This window comes from Crocodylus porosus, unplaced genomic scaffold (assembly GCF_001723895.1).
Source record: "Crocodylus porosus isolate Cpor-Errol unplaced genomic scaffold, CroPor_comp1, whole genome shotgun sequence".
In the NCBI taxonomy this organism is placed as follows: domain Eukaryota; kingdom Metazoa; phylum Chordata; order Crocodylia; family Crocodylidae; genus Crocodylus; species Crocodylus porosus.
This window is the reverse complement of record NW_017728927.1, coordinates 9,992,558-10,003,994: the sequence shown is the minus strand read 5'-3', so window position 1 is coordinate 10,003,994 and position 11,437 is coordinate 9,992,558. Positions and strand designations below refer to the sequence as shown.

General features: G+C 42.4%; 1 protein-coding gene across 2 annotated transcripts in view; it reads left to right on the top strand.

The window, feature by feature from the left end:
- The window catches only part of USP22 (ubiquitin specific peptidase 22), a 187,175-nt gene that overhangs the window by 155,746 nt on the left and 19,992 nt on the right, over positions 1-11,437 (top strand). For both annotated transcript variants that reach the window (XM_019541971.1, XM_019541970.1), the window contains 2 exons: positions 2,488-2,635; positions 11,180-11,285. In XM_019541971.1, the coding sequence (XP_019397516.1) occupies positions 2,488-2,635; positions 11,180-11,285 (254 nt within the window). The remainder of the gene's footprint in view (positions 1-2,487; positions 2,636-11,179; positions 11,286-11,437) is intronic.

Here is an 11,437-nt window from a genome sequence, read left to right as displayed (position 1 = left end):
TGCCCGTGCCTGGAAGCTTGTGCCTGTGCCTGCCACCTGTTCCCCCTGCTACTTGCTCCCCACTGGTGCCTGCCCTCCCTGCCACTTGTTGCCTACCCCTGGTGCTTGCCACCCCCACTCCATGCCTACCTCCCCAGTCCCTCCCCCCCCGCCCGTTCCTGTGCATGCCTTTCTGCCATCTGTCCCCCCCACACCTGGTGCTTACCCCCTCACCTCCAGCTTCTCTTACTTTCTGGGCAGCTCTGGCTCCAGGACAGTCAGCTGGAGCTGGAGCAGAGGTGCCACCTGCCCCGGGGTGGGTACTTAAAATCTCAGACAAGGCTTTTCTTCCCCATGTTGATGGAGGGGTGGACAACACCTTGTCTTGGGTTCAAGTATATAATGTATTAAATATGCAATAACACCACCCCTTTGACATCTCAATACATATTTGTATTTTTCCATAGTGAGGCTAAATTTTTAAACTTTAGATACAAGCTCACAAAAGAGATTCAGCCAAAGTTAGGTTTAGAAACGCAACGATTTGTAAACCCATTCACATGGTTTGACAGTGGGCTTTGTCTGATGAATGAGTCCATTGATAGTGGGACACTTTTTGTCACATCTATTAACATTTTTTTGGAAAGAGCTCTATAAAATTAGAAAAATGAGAAGACTTACCACAACAGAAGACAGATTTTGTCTGATCTTCCAAGGATCTAAATTGGCATTTGTTCTGTGTGGTTCTGTCTTGTGTAGGGAACGTACCTCTAGGACTGCCCTTATATTGGTGCATTGTCAGTCGAAAATATCTACTAATAGTACCTATGTATTTTACTTACAACACATGTGGCTGAAGCTTTTTGCACTATACATTTACAGCACTCTGATTGGGTGTGTTTCCAGTTTCCATATGGTAATAACCAATAATTTGACAAGAGCTGCTTTTAGATTCCTTTCATCTTGATGGAGCACTGAAGAACGTAAAACCTGCTGGCAGGTCTGGTGTCTGCAGTGGAGTAATTATTGGGAGTGCTGTTGGTTAAAATGACCAGAGAGCTCTGGTACTAATTGCAAGGAGTGACAGAACAGGGAAGTTTTATTGCTGCAGTTTCCTGAATTATGTTGAACAGCAGCTGCATCAGCAGATTTCAATTACCACGCCAGCACTCCAGTCCCTCGGTGTCATTCCTGTTGGCATCAGAGCTACCTATTGATCCGTTTATTTATAGAAGGCTTTTTTGCGTCGTTTGACTGCAGCGGTATCATTTCTTGTTGATAAAATTGAGGTTTGCACAAGGAAAGAACTTCCTTTGCAAAGAAATTTGTCAGAAGCCTGCAGAATGCCATGCAGAAATGAGTAGTTAAGGATAGCTTTTTTGCTACCTTTCGCCCACACAATCTACACCCGCCCGCCACTCCCCACCTTCAGATTGTCTAGCCAGCTTTGCATCAGTGTTTGCACTTATACAGAAGTTTAAAAAGAAACCGAAAGAAAAGGAGGGAGGAGAAACTTTGAAATAAAATCATTCTTTCTTCCCACAATGATGAGGCAACAAACTTTGCTGTTATATTTTAAAAAAAAATAAATATCTGCAGCTGCTCATTGTGCTTTATGCGGCTCATGAGCTTTGTGTGAAGATCATACACTGAGACATCACCAGTAATGTAGCTTAAAAGGTTTTGGCAGTCAGTTAAATGGCTTTGCTTGGACTACCCTTATGGAGAACAACATTTCTTTAAAGGGCATGGAAGGCAGAATGGTAGGTTTTTCACTTGTTGGAAATAAAATGTTTGCTTTTTTAAATATAAAAATTCAATCCAGAATATACTAACTGAAGTAACTCTTTACTCAATACTTAGCATTCGTGTGCATGGGGAAGTAGAACAGCAACATTACATCTCAAACTATAGTACCCTGGTTCTGCTATTATAACTCCCTTGTGTGGGGTCTCTTCTTCATATACTGCTCTGGTATAGATCTGCTGGTAAATTTTCTTATGGAGACTGACAAACCTGAGCATAGCGGACATGAGATACCAAAAATTATTACATCTTGGTTTTACATTTTTGGGGAGGGTGTTAATAGCATGTCAAAGATGTTTTTTCCCCTAATTCTTTGTGACTACATAATATGCTTGTTGAACCCATGCGTACCTACTGTTTCTTTGACCTGTAGCAAATAAGCATTAGAGCTTCTGGAGTGCAGCCCTTCTGGGTGGGACACTGTTCATCATTGAAGCTAACCCACCACAGAAAGAGGAAACTTCAGAATAGAAAATGATAGAAGTGTAAATACCTGAAGTGCATCCTATGTACTCGGTTCTAAAGCTACTTTGCATGATATGTTTTTTAAACAAAGCATTTCCGCCAAGGTCTGTCAAAATTACTAAACCGTTTCATTCAACTTTAGTTGCCTGATTCCAGTCATTAACTATGTTTGACAGTTAAATGCACAGAGAGTTTGTAACATGTTAATAATCACGACCTTTTCTTTGCTTTGAGCAGTTTTACTCTGGGCACCGATCTCCTCACATTCCATATAGGTTATTGCACCTGGTATGGACGCATGCACGGCATTTAGCAGGGTACGAGCAACAGGATGCACATGAGTTCCTTATTGCTGCATTAGACGTGCTACACAGACACTGCAAAGGTAAGGCTCATGCTATCATTCAACCCACAAGCACTGTTGAATCACAAAGAGCTATAGAGATCTCTTCCACAAGGGGATAAACAGTTTTCCATCACGGGGTACTCTTCATTTAGCAAGTTCCAATTTCAATGTGTTTTTAACTGTCTTGAATTTATTAAGCAGCCATTTCCCACTGTCAGATTAACCATACTTAAGGAAAGCAAGGGAGCGTGCATATTGGTTTGAGTCACCAGCTTCCCCCCCTTTATTTTTATTGGTTACGTGAGTCAGTATCACATAATTTAGATTGCAGTGAAAATTCTATTTATAATGGAGGTATTTGAAACGTATTCAGTGCATCAATAAGGAACCGACCCAAATGCTCAGAAGGGGCGGCCAACTCCAGGTCCAAGACTGATCTGCTTAGATGTTTTTCCACCACAGTACTGATATACAAACACTTACAGTAGTGTGAATGGAAGACAAAACTTCCCCCTTACCTGAATAGTTATCTGTTCTGATCCTTTTCTCATAAGTGTAACAGCAGCGCGTGCGCGTGTGTGTGTGGGTGTGCATGCTCATATATATTCACACACACACTCATTTTTAGGGATGAAGAAAATATTTAAAGCTTACAACAACCAAATCCAATAATTGAAGAGAATGTACTTTATAGTCTAGTTTGCAGGACCCTCAGTTAACTGTTTGTGGTGTATGAAATGAATGGAAAAATCCCCTGACTTCTCTGAACTTTCATCTTTCCAAGTTTTTTTTGCTGCCCATTCTGTTTAGATGCATGAGATTTTCTTGTACTTGGGGAAAAAAAATACTTCAGGCTTGTTTTTTTTTAAACAGGTGTTAAATGCAGCTCTTTTTAAAGTTACAGGAATACACAGTATTTTTTTGTTTCAAAAACTCTTAAAAAATAAGTGTTTAGGTTTTACAAAGTGGAGGCTATCAAAGGAAAGACCACCAGTGCTTTTCTGAAGGTTGTTAATGTCTGGACTATATCTTTGTGATACTGTGCACAATAATGAATGTATGTTGCTCAGATTCATAATAGGAAAGGTCTCTTTCCAAAGGTATAAATGCTTCCAAGGAGGGGGGTATGCATGTAGGAGACCGCCTTCAGAATTCTCAATCTCTCTCATTTGGCAAACATTTATAGGAATTCAATAAGCTTCATGAAACTAGCCTGGGAGCACTATAAGGAATAAGATGAATCTGAATGTTTGCTTTGTGTTGATCCCAAAGAAGCCCTCTGCAAACACAAACTTTTTTTTCTTCTCCCTTGTAAAGTTTCTGAACCATTGATCTTACAGTTTCTTCTTTGACTCTTCAGCTGTGATCTATTTTACACATTTCTTGTATATTTAGAGACAAGTCTGAATGAGTGGTAACTTTGCTCAGCTCCCCCCAACCCTCTCCCCGCCAAGCTGTAATTAAACAAAAGCTTGCAGCTGCAAACAGAGGTCACCACACCCTTCTGAAGTTTTTAATATTGAAAGTATCTGAAAAGACGTCAACAGAGGCAGTGGCTTCGTATAGTGTGCCTGCTTGATAAGTTTTATAGAACTAGCAACAGAATGAATCTTCCTGAGTTTCAGCTAGTGCTGCTGAAACCTCCTGATCTGTTCAGCCTATCTGGCCTACACAAAAGCTCTCCGCCATCCTCCGTCCCCCTGCTCTGGCAGAAACGCATTCAAGCCATGGCTTAGATGCTGTTGGTCTAATAGAACTTGTCCCTTCCTTGCTTCTGTGGCATCAACCAGACAGTAAAAGTATGATAGCTGCAGAGTCCTGCTCAACTGCTCAGTGCTAAAAATGATTTTCATTGTCATGGGGTTTCAGAGCCAACATTTCATTCAGGTGAATGGGAGCCTTTCACACCCTTCCCCTTGAACTCTGCCTGTTGGGGAGGTGCCATTCACACTAAGTTGGACTGTGCTGCTTCAGTGCCAGCTTTAGTTCAGTCCCCTATAATCGTTATGCTAAGGCTCAGTATCCAAATGGGTAGACCAAACTCTGTTATAATGCTGTCAGTGATAAGAGCTAGTAGAGATGCCAGTTTAGAGGAATTCAAAAGATGTATAAACCTGAGTTTTTGCAGAAGTGGAAGAATGTAGCTGATTGTAGGCATGAGTAGATTGGTTCAGCTGAGCCTACTAAACTGTTCCATGAATAAACAAGTTATTTAGCTATTTAATGCAAAACATTTTCGTTAGCTACACAATAGGAAAACCTTCTAGGTCAAGTATATAGTTGTAAGATGTTGCTAGGGAGGATGCCCATACTGAAGCTACAGTTAGCAGATAAATCCACCCTTATGCTAATGAATGCATATTCAGTATACTGGATAAACAGCTTGTAGCAATTCACCTCCAGCATTACCATCAAAATATGGTGAGTGTGCAGTTATTAACAGCAATTCATTATTCAGGGGCCCCTGCCTCTGGGCAACAATGGACCAGCAGCAACCACTACAGTTTCGGACACTGGAATCATCCAGGTGAAATTTCTTCTGCTTTTATCTGAAAATGCAGAATACCCCAATGGCTCTAGATCAGAGCATGGCAATGCTTTGATTTAGATTAAACACATTGGTCTTCCCCATCTCCTCTCCCTGGCTTCCCAGTAAAAATGAAATGCCATGACACTGTTTCATACCCAGCACAAAACTGACCAGCGGACAGGCCTATTAATGTCAAAGAAAACGGTATGTTGAGCTGTGTGGAACTGTACAGTCCCTAGTTGGAGAGATGGGGTGATTGCAGTTTCTCTGTTTTTCTACCAGGACTAAGAAGAGGTATAGGGGAAATATAAAGTTGTATATTTTAGAATGGTGTATGGGCTGCCTGGCCTTTGATGAAAGTATGGGGCACTTTTAGACTGGTCTGATGCAGTTTTCCATAGTCTTTCTAGGAAGCAGAGAATATTTGCATGGCAGTGCACTTCAGCCACGCTTCTGATCCACCCCCATGTTAGGCAGCAACCTCATAGAGCCTCATGCCAACTCTGCAGTGCCAGAAAGAGCCTCTAAGGAAGTGGGGTTCTTGAAAGTATGTCATTTCCCAATTTAAGGCCCCTTTAAGTTGCTGGAGTGACTTGACTGAGAATCAGGTCCACTTTCCTTTCTGTGTCATTGCTTTTCATCCTGCTGTTTGAAGAGCAGCATTGATGTAGTGCAGGAGGACTGGGTTATGCTCTTTCCAGCTGGAAAGATGGATTAGCCAGAAAAAGAGCTTCTGGGAAGAAAACGGTGGTAAATTGTTGATTACACTGCTCACCCTTCCATCCCCTTACCCATCTCCAAAACATGTACACAGCTGTGTTCTTAAAAACATAAAAAACAAGTTGAAATAAGTGCTCCATTGAAGCTGCTGAAATCCATTCAGGGCACTGCTGTCTTCTACCTTGGGTTTTAAAAAAAAAGTATCCTTATTTAGGCTCTTAGCTATTATTCGCCAGAGGATGCAGACTACTAAACATCTGTGTGCTTTGTATCTGCTCACTCTGCTGTGCCTGCCCCAACTTGCCAGAATAATGTAATGGTTCAGGTGCTATAGCAGGGGTGGGCAATTATTTCGGGCGGATGGTCGCTTACTGAGTTTTGGCAAGCCATCAAGGGCCGCATAACAGGCAGCTGGGGTAGATAAATATTAATTTTCTGAACTTTTTAGGGGCCCCGTGGCCAGACAGAATGGCCTGGTGGGTCACATCTGGCCCGCAGGCCACATTTTGCCCACTCCTGTGCTATCGCGTCATTGGATTTTGACATTTGTAGCTGCTGTGGCTGGTGGCCACCTCTTCCCCTGGGCTCACTGGTAAGAGTCAGGTCCTCTATACCTACACCATATCTTACCTCCTCAAGAGGACCTAGTGGATTTAGAGCCCAGCCTGCCACAGGCAGAGTGTGACCTTGTATTTTAGACCATGTGGCAATGATCACCCATATAGTGGGACAAATCTGAGGAGGAAACTGGGCAGGAGACCATTTCTAATCATGCCTCGCACCAATCAATGTCAGGCTTTGATCTCCATAGGACCATGTTCAACAAGCTTTGACTTAGTCTCCAAATGCCTGAGTTGAAATGGAAAAGGTACAGGAAGTTTTGCAGAGCAGTCCCCTCAGCTTCCTTGCCTAGTTTTAGACTGTTATTTATACAGCAGAGCACATGTGAAAGCACCATCTACCCTTTGCCATCACCGTACTTACAATGGCCTATGACGGGAGTTCCAAGTGCCGGGAGTTGTAGGTGGGGAAAAGTAAAAAATCCTGCCTTGTCCTGCCTGAAATCTGCAAAATTAGATTTTAGTTAACATCAGAGTGTAGCCTTAATTATTATCAGTGCTCTGGAAGAAAGCCATTTGAGAGCTCCCCTTGATAATGGAGCTGATGATGACTGAGCATTGTCTTCACCTGCTACATATCTCAGCAAGACTATCACAGAAGTCAGAAAAATGAAATAGATACTAAAAATGATCTTTTCCTCTCACTGAAAACACTGCAGCTGTACACTGTATTGGTTGCATTTTCAAACTGTTACCTAGTTGCACATAGAAAAATTCAATAAAAGTAACCATAAGGTTTGCACCCAAATTTTGTTTAGGCCAGAAACATCAAGGGATCTTTGTCAAGATTGAGAGGTCTAAAGTTGAGCCTCCTCAACATGTTTGTTTGTTTTTTGATTCTGGAAAAATTTCTCCATGCCCAGCCTTCACAGAGACTTCTTCCTAAGTAGGAGCCAAAGTTTTCAGCTGAACCAGGGGTGTCCAGCATACAGCCCATGGAGCTGGACTTGTGGCCTGGCAGGGCAGAGTGGCCTGCCATTCAATTGTGGTTGGCAACAGGAGAGTGAACATGGACTGACTCAGCCCTGGTTGCCGTCCAGGTGATTGCCACCGCTGTGGCCCTACCTCCCCAGCTGCTGGTCCCACCACACGCCCAGTGCTGGAGCTATCACAATGGCAGCGGCTTCAGCTTTAACATGGGACAGGAGGCAGCAGCAGCTTTGGCATGGGGCACATGGGAGGGTTTGGAGCCCCTGCCACGTGTTCCACTACGTGTCCTTGCTGCCACCACATGTCCCAGTCCAGAGCCAGAGCTGCTGGCACAATGGCAGCTTCCTCATGCCCTGCTCTGGATCTGGCCTGCAAAGAGCCCCACAGCCAGATCTAGCCTGGGTCACAAGGTGAGTTTGACAACTCTGAGCTATGTGACTACTAACACACAACCAAAATACTAGGTCAGGGGCCAGGAGGGTGCACACTGCACTGCTCCATTACATATTCTGCTGGATTGTCCCATTGTGAGGTGTCACCTGCTTCTGCAGAACAGGAAACACTCACATTGCTTCATCAAGGAGAACCTGGTAGGTCTCATTTTTATCCTACAGATCTTAATAAGATCCCGTGTTAATTTTAACTTCACTTTTTTCAATTTATTCTTGTAAAAACTAAGGTTGTGAGGCAAAGAATCTTGATACAGTTTTTCAGCCTGGCTTTATTTAAAAAAGGTAACAGGCAGTTGCTATCATCATCACTGCTGCCAATTTAATTAGCCAATCTTCTATAAATATAGCTAGAAATAGATATAAAGGTACAAGTAGTAGACTTCATGCACGTTCACAGAAAATTCTGGTTTCTGAAGTAAAAGGAACTATTCAATCATGACAGTGACGGCAGAAAGCTACATTTCATCTCAGTCCAAACTCTTGAACATGAAAATCTTGTGCCTTTTTGATGCAGTTTAATCAATTCAGGTGATGTATACATGCATTCAAGTTGGTTTTGGTTTTGATTTTAAGGCCCCCAAAATGTTTTCCTGCCGTGGCTGATCTCTTTGACAAGGAATTACTGCTCTACCTAGCATGAATTGTTATAGCCATCATGTAAATCTGTGAATGTGGAATTTACTGCATGATAGGATAGAAATGCTGAATACAGCCTTAACAGCACAGTCAGTGCCACTGCTAGTTTTCAGCTGCATAATATACCTCCTCGCAGCTTCTGTTACATATTGACAAGTGTGAGTAGGTGGTAGTCTTATTTTTTCCTCCCCTCCAACCAAATGTCATGGGAATTGATGTGAGTGGGTAATGCCCTTCTGTTTTGCTGTGAACAAGCTTGCAGGCTATTCTTTTGAGACCCCTCATCACTGAGCCTAATTGACTTATGTAATTGGAAAGGGAGCGTTCTTATTCTCCCGTAGGCAGAAATAACTGTCTATTAAAGGTATCCAGCGGGGGCATTACCTGAAGACCACTGAAAATCTGTAGAGGCTGTTTCTCTGCTTTTGCCTGCTCCAAAACAGAGAAGGGGGGTAAGGGGGTAATTGATTTCAGATGGTGGTATTGCAGTGACATTAATGGCCCACTATAGTTTCTGTAAAGGGAAACAGAAATGCAACTTTAAAACAGGGGTAGAATACCTTAACTCATTAACAAAAGCCTTAAAAACCTTTTAGTTAGCCTTAAAGTCTTAAAAACTGCAAATGATTTTTATAAAGGTGAACAGAGAGAGGCTTTATAATCTTTGAAGAGCTCCATGGATTGACTTTACTTTGAGCGTAATTCAAGCCTTTTTAAAAATCCTGGGGGCTGTAGGGGTTTGGTAGGACCTCGGCAGAAATTGATGTTTTAGAAGTATGAATGCTGAGTGTCTGATCATGTAGTTCCCAGGCTAGAATTGAAGCCATTCTCCATGGAGAGTACTTGGATATAAAACTGGATTTTAAATCTACTTGCAGTTGATGAAATCAGGTTTTTTTCCCCCCAAATGTCCTTTGTAAGTTGTGTGCATCCCTTTTTTGAGAATGATTTTGAAGTATCTTTTCGAGAGAAGAATGCCTCGAAGGCAGGGAGCTATCGAATCCAGAGAGTTTCTCTGAGCCAGTCAAGCTTGTCATTGTCCCAGGCAGCCCACTGTGGGAAGCAGTCCTCACCTATGCCTGTTCTTACATGTTAGCAAAGACTGGAACTGTTGTTAATTAGTCAGTGTATGTCTTCCATTTTCCAGAATTTCAGTCCAAAAATCTGTTTTCACTAATCTTGAAAGCAGTCAAAGCTAAGCAAAATATACCTCTAACATAGTCACTGTTTTGCCTGCCTTTCTGCACTTTTAGTGTGATTTTTTTTTTTCTTTCTTTCTTGGATGGGAACTAAATATAATTAATTTCATAACAATGGCACATTTAATACTAGGTCCTCTCAGTATTTAATTTCAGAAACTAAAATAGAACTAGCTGCTAGTTCAGAAACTAGATACTCCCGACCAAACTCATTTTGTATTTGTATTTTTTTTTTTTACCTGGGAAATACCAGGATACCTGACAGAACGTGTATTCCCAGTGTTCCAGCAGCCTCTCTAATAGAGGTTTGAAAGATTATTCAAAACTCAATTTATGAAATTTGTACTAACTGTTAAGAACAGATTCAGCCATGTGTATGTGCTGGGTTCAAAACACTGGTGGCAACAAAAGACCTACAAGAAATAAGCACTTTAAGCTTTAATTTATCCTCACTGTGCCATTGTATTTTAGAAATATATGTCAGTCATCCCCATTTTACTGAAGGGGGCACTACGGCACAGAACCCAAAGCCACAAAGGCCGGAGCTATTGAATTGTAGGTTATTAGCCCAATGTTCTCATTGCCCAGACCACATTTCTGTGACTGCTGCATTCAATTAATTGTGTTAGGCATCCAATTATGAAATCAGCTGCTCTTCCATGGGTAGCAATACTTGGAAGACGGGCACTCATGCTCACCACCCTTAGAAGTATGTCCATGTTAGTTCCTCCATAAAGACATTTGAACAGACCTGACCTGTCGTACAGTAAATGCCCTGGAGGGGTGGCTAAGCTACCTCTCATTCTCTTACTGATAAACCTTCAGAGCAGCAGGGCCGTATGCATGCTGAGAGGATAGGGGCCAGACGCCAGGCGAAGGTTAATGGAGCCTTCACGCAACCTTAGTCCTTTTCTCTGTGAAACTGATTAAGGAAACACCCTTAGAAATGGCTGTTGCCGTCGTCTCCGGAAGCCTGTCCTTTAAATTCATGCAAGAAAATAACATGCAATTGTGTGTCCTAAGTGGAAATCACTGCTTCTCCGCTAAAGGCTGGCCATTAATTTAACTGCAGATGTCACTCAGTGGCCCTGTTCTTGAAGTTTAAATAGTCATTTTCATTAACCACCTTGGCAACAACGCCAGCTTGGGAGCCAGTCCTCACACCAGAGAGAGGGGGGCAAATCTTCCGACAAAGCAAGACTGGCCTGTTTCAAGGTAAAGAAGATTGGCTGGTTATTCACCCAGCTTTGGAGCCCCATTCCTGTTGAAACAGTCAAGTGCATTTAATACCTTCTGGATATTTTATATTCTGAAAGGCCTTTTCTGTTTTGTTGGTTTGGTTGGCTTGTTTCTTTCCTGGGTTTCTTACATAAAGAGCATCTGTGAGACTCCAAACCTGTGGTATACATGTAAGATGTTGAATGCACGGCTCCAGGCAAACCACAGCTCATCTGAGGGTTTTTAGCTTTTGAGCCTTTTCTTTTGCTTTCCTTCAGGTGATGATAATGGAAAGAAGGCCAACAACCCCAACCACTGTAACTGCATCATAGACCAAATCTTCACAGGCGGACTGCAGTCTGATGTCACGTGTCAAGTCTGCCAGTGAGTTTAATGTTATTATTTCTGTATTCAGACACAAAGGGGTTAATCTGCCAATGCAGGAGCAGACAGACTTTCCTTCTTATCCCATCAATAAAATATCAGCAGGATTCCAGTAGGACCAGAACTGTTCACATACAGCGTCAGCTAAAGGC